Source organism: Pungitius pungitius, chromosome 11 (genome assembly GCF_949316345.1).
Source record: "Pungitius pungitius chromosome 11, fPunPun2.1, whole genome shotgun sequence".
In the NCBI taxonomy this organism is placed as follows: Eukaryota; Metazoa; Chordata; class Actinopteri; order Perciformes; family Gasterosteidae; genus Pungitius; species Pungitius pungitius.
The window spans coordinates 18539323-18554285 of record NC_084910.1 but is presented as its reverse complement, the minus strand read 5'-3'; the positions used below and the strand labels follow the sequence as shown (position 1 = coordinate 18554285).

At 47.0% G+C, this 14963-nt stretch overlaps 1 protein-coding gene across 1 annotated transcript in view; it reads left to right on the top strand.

Moving 5' to 3' along the window:
- The first annotated feature begins 1604 nt into the window (after positions 1 to 1604).
- The window catches only part of dgkb (diacylglycerol kinase, beta), a 38867-nt gene continuing 25508 nt past the window's right edge, over positions 1605 to 14963 (top strand). Inside the window, exons 1-11 of the mRNA XM_062565553.1 lie at positions 1605 to 1657; positions 3322 to 3474; positions 6875 to 6951; positions 7551 to 7571; positions 8022 to 8169; positions 9556 to 9693; positions 12538 to 12587; positions 12996 to 13070; positions 13197 to 13316; positions 14077 to 14194; positions 14716 to 14898. Of these exons, the coding sequence (XP_062421537.1) occupies positions 3396 to 3474; positions 6875 to 6951; positions 7551 to 7571; positions 8022 to 8169; positions 9556 to 9693; positions 12538 to 12587; positions 12996 to 13070; positions 13197 to 13316; positions 14077 to 14194; positions 14716 to 14898 (1009 nt within the window). The 5' untranslated portion in view covers positions 1605 to 1657; positions 3322 to 3395. The remainder of the gene's footprint in view (positions 1658 to 3321; positions 3475 to 6874; positions 6952 to 7550; positions 7572 to 8021; positions 8170 to 9555; positions 9694 to 12537; positions 12588 to 12995; positions 13071 to 13196; positions 13317 to 14076; positions 14195 to 14715; positions 14899 to 14963) is intronic.

The following is a 14963-nucleotide window of genomic DNA, read 5'->3' as shown; positions in this document are numbered from 1 at the left end:
TTGATTGACATTGGAGGAAGTGTCAGCGGGGTCTCTTGAGCAGTGATAAGTGGTTTTATACGTATCGACTGTTGTCAGAAAAAAATGACAATGATTGCAACAAATACAACAACAAAAAAAAAGTTTCTAAAATACATCCTCGCTTTAACAAAGGACGCCACCTGAGTGCTTATGTGAGTACACATTTTAATAATGCCTAATTTCTTTTTAAAATCCACATTTAGAGATTGCAAAATGCAAACAAAACAGTAGACCATAATTTGTAGAATGTCTTTTTACAGTTTGGTCACTAAATTCAAATTGCTTTGTATTCATTTGTTTTATTGATTTTGTTTTCCTGTTTCATGTTTATTTGAACTGTGCTGAGAAGCTGATTATGTTTCTTTTTTTTACTGAACACAATGACTCCAAATGACTAAAATTCTCATTTCTTCTTTAGTTATTTTTGCACAGGTGAGATTTACTTTCACCTAGAAATCGAACCAAACAAAAGGTTATTCAATCCGGTGCGATTTTATCATTTGGACTCAAATGAAGATGAAGACTTTTAGTTGTTCTTGAGCGACACCTTTCTACTGTCAAGCCAATGCAGATCCAAAAGAGGGTAATACACGTCTCTCCCTCCCCAGTAGCCTGAGGACACATGGGGCATATTGGACTACCTCGTGGTTTATGTCTAATGCCAAGGAGTAGCATCCATTGTTCTGTATGTTCTGCTCCTCGAGCCATGGGTTTGAAGGTATTCAGGATCTTTGGAAAAAAAGGAACTCCAATTGTTAAGCATGCAAGTGAACCTTCGGCCTATGAATGCTCTCCATCTCCTTAAAAAATGGGGAAGACACGGAAATTGGGTACCTCCTCCACCCCCTCGCCCCCTTCCCCTGCATGATCTTCACACTCTTTCTGTCTTTTTGTTTTGTCCCCGATTCCCATCATCATTCACTCTTCCCCCCCACCCCCCTCTTGTCTTCATCCTTCTCTCTTTTTCCCACCCTCTTGTCAGCCCTCTGGGGTCATCCCACAGGTTGCTGCACTTACCGCCTGCCTCCTTGAATACTAATGCAGCCGCCCGAGGTTCGCCACAGTGACTGGAGTAGAGAGATGGTGGGGAAGGATGGGGGGGGTGGTTGAAGGAGGGGGGGGGGGGGGGGGGTAACAAGAGAGATGAGGAAGACCGAGAGAAACTGATGATTGCAGGCAGTGCAGTGCTGCCCCCCCCCCTCTCTCTCTCTCTCCCTCCCTCCCTCCCTCTCTCTCTCTCCCTCCCTCCCTCCCTCTCTCTCTCTCCCTCCCTCTCTCTCTCTCTCTCTCTCTCTCTCTCTCTCTCTCTCTCTCTCTCTCTCTCTCCACATCCCTGGCGATGCCACTCTGACCAGACACTGCGAAAAACCAGCCTCCCCCCGCATACTCACACGCAGAGGGCTGCTGCTCCATCGTCTCCTCTCTTTGAGGCACAGAGCTTCACACTCAAACGGCTGATTACCAGCTGACCGACTTGTGCCCCTCAGCAGGTGACAGGACGCCCGGAGGAGGGACACGACGGGCGGGAATGTGACCGAGGATCTGCACCCGTAACAAGGACATCTGCCCGTAGGACCCCCCCCCCACCCACCCCCAAACGTTCCTCTGCTGGCGGTGAACTCCGGCTCTGCAGCAGGTGAGCTTCATGTTGAAACCACATCTCGTTGATGGTGGCGTGTCGCAATGTCTTCTAAATGCGCGCGCGCGCGCCCGCGTGTGTGTGTGTGCGTGTGTGTGTGTGTCACCGCATCAGTGGTCTTCCGTCCGTGTGGCGAAACAGCGCACGGATCCACGCTGAGTGGAACTGTGAGGTGGACCTGGTGAAGGTGTGCAGATGGGTTTTGGTTCCTAAAAGGATGCTGTGTGAGGACGCCCTGCAGCAGACACACCGCACGCGCAATACACAGCGGTGCCAAAACCAGATGTGCTATCAAAACAAAGATTCATGCATTTACGTTTTCTTTTTTTCCCCCCAAAACATTTGATAAGACAAGAGTGTTTTCTAGTTTCAGCTCCAGGCGGCAGATCAAAGTTTTTGCGAGGGAGGCTGGTTCCCACGCACCCAGCTGTTTGCACAGAAACATCATGGCGTTCAATCCCCTTCTTTTCACTATGCCAAAATAATGAGTCAACCCTTCACCAGTTTTTATTGTTAATGGAATTACCCTTTTGTTCAAGGTAAAACACGGCACCAAGGGATAGTTACCTGCTCATGTATTACAGCATGGATACACACACACACACACACACACACACACACACGAACACACAAGCATGATCACAGGCACACGTACACACATGAGGCCAAACTAAATTAAGATACATTCATACCTCACTCATTATGCTTATTATTTGCATGCAAAGGAACACATCCATGAACATGACCACTTGTTGATCCACCGTTTCAGTAATTGGGGCAATTCATTGGCAATGTAGCACACACGCACACGCACACACACACACACGCACACGCATACTACACTCAAAAATTACGCTAATCACAATTGCCCAAGCGTGAAAGCAAGGTCAAATGAATCGAAACATCTGTGATGTTCTAAACAGTACAGTGAACCAATACATATTTTCTTTGCTTTTATCTGATGACAAATATCGGTGAGTCAGTAACCTGTAAACACTGGAATACATTAAAACGTTTTGGGTGATTTACTTGATTGTTTTGTCGCTTGCCTTCGGTGAAGGACATCATTGCGTCACGCTGACGGAGGTCCACGTGCAGCTCTGGAGATGATTCCTGGCTACCTTGTTCATGTGTTTACAATCCACCCATTTTTATTTTCTTTTAGATTTTCAATACTGAAATTGCATTAAGGTCCCAAATGTGAAATGTAAAATTAAGAGCATCTCTGTGTTTGGGGAATCACCTTCACTTACTCTCAACCTAACTGGCCCAGCTAGAAGCTACCGATGCTAACGGCACCGCCATTGCAAACAATGCCAACGGTGCTGACGGAGCTTCATGGGTGGTGCTCCACTTCCCATGCGTGTGTTTTCACCTCTGTTGCATTTGTATTAAGAACTGCGTGTTTTTCCATCGATGGGGGGGGGGGGTTTCTTTACGTTGGTTTTTATCCAACATCGGCTGACAAACATGAATCTCAAAGCCTGAAATGTCAAGTCTTCCAAGGCATCGAATCAATGGACACGGGGCTGGGCATTAGGAGGAGAAACTGCACAAAGGGGAAATGTGACATGTCAGACTGACTTTAAAAAAGTGTCTCCCCCCCCCCCCCCCCCCCCTAATTGGGCTGATGTGGGCTGATGTGTGCTGTTGCCTTCCAGCGTGCGACGCCCCCGCTGCGTGCTGCTGACGGAGGTGGAAGGGGAATGCTCAGCGGACGGAGGTGCGAGGTCCGATGAGCGCGATGAGCGGACAGGAGAAATGGGTCACGCTGACCCCGGCTGAATTCGCCCTGCTGCAGGAGTACGCTCAGTGTGAGTAGCGACTGCGACGAGGACGGTCTCTCTGCATCACCGTCGTCCTCCCAGGAAGTCTCAGTACCCGGGGGGGCTGCTCGTGCAGCGCTTCAAGATGCTCAGCCCTAAATTAACATCTGCTGCAAATATAGTTTGACTTCTAATCTCATTTTTAATATCTTCCACCCCTGCTGAGCGGAACAAAGCCCACTTTTTATTTTAGGGAAGCTAGCTACTAAGCTAACAATGTATCAAAGTTTAATCTGAAAGGGGTTTTCTTGTCGTGACGGAAACCTTCAGAAAAAGATCAAAGAGATCCGCATTTCCTTCGAGTTGTTGGTTCTTTCAGCTCATTTTTGGGGGGTTTTATGGGCTGTTAACCATATATAACTGAGCGCTGTTTCCAGCTGCCTTCAACAAACAACAAAAAAACTTATCTCTGAGACGTCCACTTCACACGATCGGCCCAGTGAGACAAACTGAGCATGTGACCAAAAGCAGAGCACATTTTACAAGGTCGAGGTGTGTTAACAACCTACACGCCAGATTATCAAGTAATGCGGATTTAACATCTGGGATTATTACCATTACACAGACCGGACTTTTTTTGGGGGGTTAGGGTTAAGAAGAAAAATGTCTTTTTTGTGACGTTCAAACTCAAACTCTTATTCTCAAACGTCTCTTAACGATGCAACGTTGACGCTGCACAGCGACGTCTTGCCTTCCCCCGAGGTAGGAAGACGAAGCTGAAGCCGCCCGAAGCGTTTAACCTGCGTGCCGCGTCGCCGCTCTCTCGGCTCTCGAGCGAATTCGCTCGCAGCCTCAACAAATGGTCCCTGGGCGCCCCGGAGTTTACGTTCCGCTGCGGGATGTTGACACGTTTCGTCATTTCAAATGGTGCCAGGGACGGAAAATGTGACCAGGCCTGGCCGGGCCCCACCGCGGGGGCTTCGGTGCACCGCCTACACGTCGATGAGGGGGGGGGGGGTCAGAGTTTTAATCGTTGGTAGACAGACAACGGCACTAACGGTGGATCGGAATCGGAGGCCTTTCTTGAGGTTCCCTAAGTGTTTTTTGCAACCCCCCCCCCCCCCCGCTCTGTGCCTCGTGACAACATTGCTCCTCACTCCCCTGCTCTCTCCGGCAGATGCACTTACAAGGCTATTAGGTCCTGGCTTTTTTTGTGTGTGTGTGTGTGTATTTATGAGTTTGATTCTTTTTTTTTTTGTGGATGGCTAATGAATTTGAGGAATTAAACCAAATGTCCCAGGGACATGGTGCTTATAGCTGTATTCTGAATTTGTGAGGGAATAAAAGGCGGAATGGGAAAAAAAAAAAGTGAGGCGGAAAGGAGAGAGTTCAAGTGTGTGTGTGTGTGTGTGAGTGCGTGTGTGTGTGTGCATGCTAGACAGATTTGGATAATCATGTTTCAACGAGCTCGGGGCGACTCTTTGTGCGCTGCGCAGCAACAGGTTATAAAATATCCCATTCTCCGCGGAGCAACAATGAGCATCACGTTGCCTCGCCTTCCCTCCTCGCCTCACCCCTCATCTCGCCTCCCACTGTATCTCTCCCTTCCTTCTCATTAAAAGGCGGCCGCCGCACGCTTTTATAACATTTTAATAGCCGTGGCACCCGAGATCTGCCTCACAACAATTAAGAGTTTCTATTCAACTGATACGTTTCGCTAAAAGGTGTACAGCAGAGTGCTGCTTCACAGAGGGACAATTATTGTACTTTCAGAGGGAAAGAACACGCCATTGCACACGTGAACCTAAAACAGTATGGACCAAGGCTGCCCCTGTGATCGCTGTGTGCCACACAATGCTTAAATAATTACCCTGGTAATCCCGCTGGGCATGTGGCACGTGACGCGCAATCAGAGGATTCATTATCACCCTGCCACATAATGGTTTGGCACGGACAGAGCGCTAATATATATCCGTGGTCTATAATGATGATGACACACTCCGATGTGAAGCAATTACTTCTTCGGGAATCAAAGGTCCAGAGCCGTTACAGCGCAGGAGGCGACGCGACGCTACAACCGACAAAAACCCCATCTAGAGGAGTTTAAACATTATAAATGGGTGAAGGACAGCAGCCATTTTAACATCACCTATCTATTTCATATGGACCGTGATTGGTCAGTCCTCCAGTATGAAGATTCCTCACTCATTAGTAGACACTCAGACGCAGGACTTTCGTCGTGTCACTTTTGTCACAGATTAATTTCTAGCGAGAGCCGTTGGTCGCTCAGTCCTCTCGTCTCGCCGAAAACCCCCAATTTAACCCAAACATGAGCGGTTTTGTTGCCTCACGGAAGCATGGGCGGGTAGTGACACTCCGTCACTGACCCAAGAGATGCGGTGTCGGCGCGACGATGAGTTGACTTGAGAGACAAAGCTCCGCCGGGGGGGCTGACGTTAAAATCCCATCTAATGCAACAAAAGATTCATAGAACTTTAGTCTTGTAACTATCAAATATGTATCTGTAAAAAGACATATCAGGGGGATTTGCTAGCCGAAGCTAGCTAAAGCTGGTTAATTTACTCAGTCACATATTGTAACGCAGGTGTTATTTTTCCCTTCTTACCTGGGAGACTGAACCTACCGACACACCTACCTGCTCCGTGAACCTCACGTTCTGCTCCGTCAGTAAGAGCACTTTAGTGGGAGCAAGGGGTCCGCGTCCTGTGCTAATTAGTCCCAGTTAACAGGGGAGACACTACGCGAATAATGTGGAGCGTGAGAGATGAATTCTTTGATTTAAGTTAACTTAGAGTGTCCACAATCACGCTTCTATTTCGCTAAATGTGTTTGTTAGCAATTTCGTCGTTTTCATCATTTTTTAAAAATGTTAATATGCTGCGTTCAGGATGGAGCTAGAGCAGCTTAGCACAGCTGAGCAAGAACTAGCTAACGCTAGCAGGTTCAACGCTCACTTCAAGCAAAGTGATAGCGTGACGATTAGTCAACTTGGATCAACGAGTTGTTGCTTTTCCCCTTTGGACGGAGCTAAGCTAGCTGCCATTGCAAGGCCAAACAGGTTTGCAGTGGTGGGATTACTGGTGGTTTATTTTGGTCGATTTTGAAAAAAATGGCGGTTGTAAAAACACTTAACAGTGCGACGCTGAATTAAAGGGCCTGTCTAAATTGCACGGATGGGATATTGATTCGGATCTTCTCGCGCTTGGGAGGAAAGCCAATGAACAAGTCCACCGAGCGGCTCAAGATGCCTTCTGCAGAAAATCCATACCCGTGAATAAGCCTCACCGCTTGGTGGAGGATGAACGCCGGCACAAATCAAGCTCGTTTTGTAAAGGAATGTTTAGTTTCAAATACGCATCTTCAAACACAGAGGCGTCACGGCGCTGAAAAAAATGGCAAACCTGCCCCCTCTCTTTGCTTTGCTCAGACTCGACCAAGAAGCTGAGGGATGTGCTGCAGGAGTTCCATGGAGATGGTGTGTTGGCTAAATACAATCCGGAGGAGGTACGTGCCGTTTACACTCGCTTATGTAACGCATGGGTTATTGAGCTTTGAGTCGATCGCTGCCAAGAGAGAGCATTTACAAAAAATGGAACAGAGACGGTTCTTTTTTTTGTGATTTTTCCATTCAAAAATGTTGTTGGATTTTGAACACAAAAATGATTATCATTTGTTTGATTGTGGTTATGTATGTCTTATTGTTCTGCTTCGTAAACCTATTTAGTAGCTAAGCTACCATGCTAACGTTATCTCAAGGTTAGATTCTTGTATTCACCCTTAAAAGTGTGAATGGGGTTTGTATAAGAATTATTTTCTCTTTCAATTTAACAGTCTGCGATCAAACAGAAATGCATGCTAAAAAACATGTTCCCTACTGTGTATATTTATTATACTAATTTTGCATATAATTATAACAGCCTTTTATTTAGCGAGAACGTAATAAGAAGAGTTCACTGTGAACCTGCATTCATAGACGTCGTGTCTTTAGGATTTTTCACATGCACAGGTGGAGTGAGCATATTTAGCACGTTGTAGGACGTGAGAACCGCACGACCTCCACGAACATGATGGGTTTCTTTCTTTCTACAATGCTGCATGTTTAGAAGCAGGACATCCTCAGCCAGGTAATCTCTTCTCCCTGATCTATTGCTGCTGTGTTTTGTTCGGTGTTTCTTGTAGTTTCCAGGAAAAATAAAAGGCATTTTTTTAGGAAATAGGCAGTGAAATAGTATATCATCTTGAATGTTTCCTTGAAGGCATCATTTCACAGAATTAAACGACCAGGCAACCTGAGAGTCAGATGGAAGCAGCCTCTGAAATAGCTCTTCACCCGCCCCCCACAGCCTAAACCACAAAAGGCATCTTTCTGAGTGTAGAAATCTGCAAAAGGAATTCTGCAACATTTTTGATAAAGATCAAATTCAAACCCCTCCCTCTCGAACAAACCAGCTTTTCGTATTAACAATCCTCCGTGTTCCTTAGAGGCCCTGAAGGCGACGACTGAAGCTCCTCGTGACCGACGACACGCTCTATTCCTGACCCGTTATGGGTTTGGGTTTTTGTTGTTTTTTAAGGACATTGACTTTGAGGGCTTCAAGGTCTTCATGCAGACGTTCCTGGAGAGCGAACTCCCCGAAGAGTTCTGCCGACACCTCTTCATGACGTTCAGCAACAAGGGAGCCGAACCTGGCCCCTCGTCTTCCGACAGGCCCAGAGTCCCCGGTGAGTGTGAGCGAGGAAGTCTTTTAACCAACACAAGCCGTCTTGGTGTTGTGCGGTCAGTTTGTCCCTCGTTGCCACGCCGTCACAGCGCCGACTCAGTCTCCATTTTCAAAGTGGGGGTGCTTTGCTTTCGCTGTGTTGGAGCAGAACCATTTCTGTTTTATTTGTCTTTGTTTTCGGGGGCCATTACAGGATAACAGATTTCCTGCCAGGTTCAGACCTCTGGCGCACACAGCAGATTTGCAGCGTAGCGGCTGCCAATTGTCTTTGGCCGTGTTTCTGTTTGTTTACAGCATTTTGTACTAATATCTCGTTCTGGTGTGATGGATGAGTCACTGGTACTAAAGGGAAAATTCTGCTCGCTCTCGGGGTGTCAACAACACGGTTGAAAAAGTAGCCTTTGTACTTTGCATCCAAATGGCCCATTTGAATAATAGTGAACAACAATAATGACAATAAAGGCCTACCAGATTGCTTGTTACACTTGATGGAAATCGAACACAAGCAATGGCTGAAAACCGAGTTGTCCCGTCTCACAGTCGTGAGTCGTGTGTACTTTTTGCTAATTTGGTTGATGATTGCTGCCGGCATAATGAGCTACAGGAAAGAAATGGAAAAAAAGCCCACCTACTGTAATTAACATAATGGGATTGCCTTTTGATCCATTTTTCTTGCATTTACTACAGCAGAGATGGACCCGCGCACAGGAGAGCAGAATGTATTATGATACTATGAAAGAGAATAATGTTCCCCAGTGAGTGGAAGCATTGGAGGCAGCTCCCCACGGAGACTGAGCGCCACATTACTGTAAAGAGTGAGGCTGCTACAGTGAAACTGAAAACGCGTCCAAGCAGCAGTACGACTCAATACTCAATACTAAAATATGATTCTAGTCCCTTTTTGGTCAGGAAATCCATCAAATCATCAAAGTAAATTTGTGTATTTTCTATTTTAAAAGCTCCCTGCCGGTATACAATGAATGTAGCATTTTATTTTCAAGACTTAAGATACCCGAATATTCTACAAATTTGTTAAACCATATAATGTGGTTATGGATATAATAACCATGTACTCGCTTGTTATACGCTACAGCTTCTGTAGCTTGTACCATCTCTTCCAAATTAAAATACAGCTACCAGCTTTTGGGGAATGAATATGCATCTTTATTCATCTTTAACGTTCTGTACAGATAAACACAATAAGACACGGTGCATCAAACTCCCCCCGCCGAACAAAGCACTGTTGGCTTTTTTGGGGAGCCGGACGCCGCCCACCAACCGCTCCCTCCGTGTGACCAAAAGCCCGAGCCAGCAGGTCACCGGGCCGAACATTAGAGGCGTTGTGGAGGATGCTCTGACCTTTCTCCTCCGTGCCCCTCCCCTGCAGGGCTGAAGCTGATCAAAGGCAGCTCGACCCCCGCGAGGGCCGCCTCCCCGCCCCCGCCTCTGGAGACGGTGCAGCTGAAGGACATCGTGTGTTACCTCTCTCTGCTGGAGGGAGGGCGTCCCGAGGACAAGCTCGAGTGTGAGTGTCGTCCCAGGTCACGTGGGCCCCCTCTGGGCGGTTTCTCTGCGATCCGCTGACGCGATGCGAGGAGACGGGCCGAGTCAATGTCGGGGGTGAGGAGGACGGAAGCGCAGCGGGTGGATGGAAGTCGGGATTCATTCATGTTTGGGAGAGTAAAACGGTGGAATTTTTTTGTTTATATAATTTATATTTAAATCGAAGAACTTGTGTCTTTAGCCCAGAATCAGCGAATTATCATCAGCAAGGGTTCTAGACTGACAAAACAATTGATGGTTCAGGAAATGAATGGATGGAAGAAGGAAGATGGAAATACTTTGTATATGCAGCCATTGTTGTGATATAAGACAATAATGGATGAAGTGGAGGTTGTTAATATATTAAGCTGATCTACATCAAGAGACCTTCCAGTGTGTTGTGGCGCTGTCGCCACGGCTACTGGTGAAAAGTTGGTTTGTAGGGTTGTGGTGGTATGATCTATTAATGCAGCACCCGTAAGATCTACTGTTACTATGGTTACCCGCAGTATGATTTCACACGTTTGGGAAAAATATCTGATCATCAATTTTTTCCCCCCCGTTGTGGTTGTGTACATTTAAAATGAGCACCTAATGATACACTTTGGCAACAAAGTACCAGTCCAGTTATACTGAAAGGATCTAATTTCTAAATTCAGTGCTCGGCTAACGATGCTAGCGATGTTAGCATTGTTAGCTGACAGAAGCCGGCTCAGCTGCATGTTGTCATCCATTAATGAGAAATATCTCGTGAAAAATATCATTGATTGAAATGATTCATAATGTAAATGTGGGGGGCTTATTTTTCACTATTTATAGATTTAGTGCAGTGCTAAATGTACTTGTTTACTTCCCAGCACTGGCCTGCATCAGTTTCAGCTTTTTTTTCTTCTGGTTTCCTGTTCGCTTCCAAACCCTTTGAATCTTTAATCAAAAAATGAATTAGACTACCAGCGTGGAAAATGCAGAGTTGGCCGGCCTTCTTTGCGCGTTTGTTTGTTTCTCTGAGTTTTCTCTGGTGGCAATAACGTTCAATTAAACCAACACTTTCTTGTCAAGTTTCAACTGTAATACGCCAATGTTGGCGTCTATCGTTTTTGTTTTTTGAATTGTCACCACCAGCGCCTCCTTTAGCTTCTCTAAAGAGAGAGTTTATGTCTCCTAATTGTGTCTTATCAGATTAGTAACATCACCTAGTCAGTTTTTTTTCTCTGTGTTGCTGGTAATTCTCATCCAGCTGTTGAATTATTGAGTAGCGTAGAACTCATTAAGCACGAGGGTGAATCAATAATTTAACGGATGCTGGCCGCGGCGGCGGCTCTGAACAGTGAGCTTTTCCCGCCCCCCCCCCGACTTGTTGTTTTCTGAGGGGACGGCTCTCTCTGCTGGTCAGTCCGAGCACTGCGCCGCTTTCTGAGCTGATGTTGTGTCAAACGCCTGCGACTGCATGTCTCCGCAGTGAGAAACAACACATTAGCGAAGTCTAGAAGGGACGGGAACACCGGCTGCTGTTATCTATCTCCCTCCAGTGCCGTCTCCATCGTTTCAGGAATTTATTTAATTTCAATTTTAAAGGGGAATACGGCGGAATTAAACCCATTTATATATTAAAACAATGTACCAGCAACTCAAGGTGTCCCCAAAAAGTGCAATGTTATTTAAAGTTCCCTAAACACCATAAAAAAAGTAAAAGATGTTGAATTATGTGGAATAAAGTTACATACAAAAGGGAAATAGGAAATGCACAGAAAATGGGGAAAACAGACCAAAAGAAAGAAAGAAAGTGGAAAAAACAAAAGTGAAAAGTGGTAACAGATAAAAAGAAGAAAAACAAATATGGTCAAAATCCCCCCCCCCCCACACACACACACACCAAACCAGAAGAGTAGCTTCTCCAGATGACACAACATTATATGTTGAGTACTGTGACGTTTTCGAGCTGTCAATCAACTGCGATGGACAGAGACTCCTCTGTTGTGATTGGATAGGAGGCCGCAGACCACGTCACGTTCCCCCACAGGCGATTCATCCCATGTGCGATTGTCGGGGTTTAATGTCATTTTAAGCAGATATACGGGAAAGTTACAAACTGTTGCTTCAATGGATCCAGAGTTTTTTCTTTTCCTTTTTTTCGCGAGAAACGTCCCAGAAGAAACTGGGTCCAACCCATTTGTACTGCGGACAGAAGTTACCAACAGCCCCCATCATCTTTAGAATTTTATTACCTCGCAAGCGCCACCTCGTGACACCATCACCCGACGCCAGACACCACCATCACTTCCCCCTCCCTTTCCCCCCCCCCCCCAAAAAGGTCACACACCACCCCCTTAGGAAACTGGCACTTTGCTCCTCGTTAGTGGCTTGACGGGCCGCACGTCTGACGTCAACTCCTCGTGATGTCAGCGCCGCCCGCCGCCAACTGCACCTCGACCGCGCTCGCCTGCAAGCCGGAGGGCGGAGGAGGGATGGGGGGGGGGGTGTCGTTTGAGGGTGTAGATATTGGCATGGAGACGCTCTGAAGCCAGGTCAGGTTGTTGTTGCCGTTGCGTCTATAAGGAAGGGGGGGGGGGTGGGGAGCGATATCGGCCCTTGACGCGGGAGCCGTCTGTTTCCATGGCGACGCCTTTGAGTGGTAATTGGGGGGGGGCCATTAAAAGTTGCAACGTTGAGATGCAAACTACTGCAGAGATGTGGGTTTGGCGCAGAGGAAATAAAAGCAGCCTTTACGGCGCCGCGGCTTCGACCGGCCAACAGCCGCCGCGCTTCAAAGTCCACTTCAAAGGCCGCAGAGGACCGAGCGGCGACCTTTTCTGTTCTGTCTCCACAGTTATGTTCCGCCTCTACGACACCGACGGCAACGGGTCCCTGGACAGCTCGGTAAATATTTCTCCTCTTTAAGATCAACCGTCAAGTTCTTTGTTGAGAAGGACACGTTGTTTCACTGATGTTTGATCAGCTCACTCTGCTACATTTATTCTACATTAGTGCTTCTGTATCCCACTGGTTAATAATACCCCCCCCCCTCCCCACCCCCAACCCCAAGCCCCTCCAAAGGATCAAAACCATTGTAATTAACCCATCGGCCTCGGAGCTCCTCCCACGCTGCCTTTTGTTTATTTCCCAGAGTGCAACAGTGACATTCCCAACCGGCGATTACGCGCTGCTCGTCAGGCTATTCACGCCGAGGGCACTTAGCCCGCGGGACGCAGGGGGGAGGGAGGTAAACACTGTGTTTTGGGGTCGGGGGGGGGGGCCTGTAATTCACTGTCTCTGGTCTCACCGCAGGAGCTGGAGCACATCATCTCCCAGATGATGCATGTGGCCGAGTACCTGGAATGGGACGTGACCGAGCTGAAACCAGTAAGAGAGACACGGGAGTCTTCACTCACTCACTTTTTCCTCACAACCCACGACTTTTGACGCTTAAATAATGTCAACACAAAAAAAAGTGAATAAAGATTAACCTGAAACTACCGACCGCCGCAGATCCTCCAGGACATGATGCAGGAGATCGACTACGACCGCGACGGCACCGTGTCGCTGGAGGAGTGGATCCAGGGGGGCATGACCACCATCCCGCTGCTGGTGCTGCTGGGCCTGGAGACGGTGAGTTATTTGCTCCTCCAATTAAACCAAGGGGCCAATTAGTGGCTGTTTTGTTTCAGAGGCTGACGGGAAATGGCACTATTTCCGCAGATATCAAACAAAAAAGGTAACTCCACTTATCTGCAAATGTAACCAATCCCGGAGCAGGATGGCGAGGGGCAGCAGATCGCTCAAATTCTTACTCTTCATCCGGAGCCAAATGATGATGATGATGACGGTGGGAGGGGGGGGGGAGGGAGGGCGGGGGTAATTACAGACTAAACGTTCCATTCCTTCACGTTTTCTTAAAAGACAGCTTGACGCTGAATGCTATTTTACAGCAGGTGTTTCAGGGTGTCTGCACGGCTTCATCGGTTGCTTCGTCAACCTGCTGAGGACACAGAGGAAAGTTCCTTTTAAGCGTAAATTGGCTTTACCTCTTACCCTTTTTTTATTACATTATTTCGATTCATTCCTACAAAGATTATTGTGCTGGTCAGTTCAAAAGCACAAAGGTTTGCTCACGGCGTCACACACGTTCATGTCCACTAGAGGGAACCATTGCACAGGCAACACAAATCCCCACTTGAGTCCTTTTTTTTATGAATGGATATTACTACCAAGGCAAGGCAGCAAAACCTGTCCCACCAGCCGGAAGAATGCGACACGAGTAACGTACGTGAGACCCGAGGATTCTCCCGTCCGAGTATGAAACCGTGCAATGAAGCGCTCCGTCATTCAACCCGGTTTGGATCCAGAACGTCTGGTGTTTTGCCTGCAGAACGTCAAGGATGACGGGCAGCACGTGTGGAGGCTGAAGCACTTCAACAAGCCGGCCTACTGCAACCTGTGCCTCAACATGCTGATCGGACTGGGGAAGCAGGGGCTCTGCTGCTCATGTGAGTGCTGTCTCCAGTCAGCCCGTTTTGGCCCACAGCTTGTTAACTTTGATTCTATATCAACTTTTGATGATCTGTGTGTAGAATCCATTTTAGTCCTGTTTTCATTCACTTTTAATATTTGTAAAATTACATTGTTACTATGTGTGACTCATTACATGACCAAAGCGACGTACAATAAGTGCATTTCCACATAGAGATACAAACTCAGAAGAACAAGTAACAAGAAAGTACATTTTTCATAAAATAAGCAGTCTTCAAAACATGTTATAGAAAAGTGTCATTATAAGTACAATTTAAGTGCTACCATTTGTTAGTGCTACGGTTTGCCCTGACTCGAGGAGATTACATTAGACATTAATTCACTTTTCAAACAAGTGTAAAGAATTATTATTATATTATTATTATTATTATCATAGCACTGTTGCTCTTATTGTTTCTCCTCTGCGTTCCGTCCTTTTCTAGTTGAAAGTCTTGAATTAAAACGTTTTCTCTCTCTCCCCCCCCCCCCCCCCCTCCAGTCTGCAAGTACACGGTCCACGAGCGCTGCGTGGCTCGCGCTCCGCCGTCGTGCATCAAAACATACGTCAAGTCCAAGAAGAACCCGGAGGTGCGTCGGGTTGGAGTGGATGAGGCGCCTCTTCTCCTGCAGGGATTAAAAAACGACCCAATGTGCCACGGGGCGTTGCTAATGGCCAGGACGAGTCTGCTCTCTCTCTCTCTCTCTCTCTCTTCTCTCTCTCTCTCTCTCTCTCTCTCTCTCTCTCTT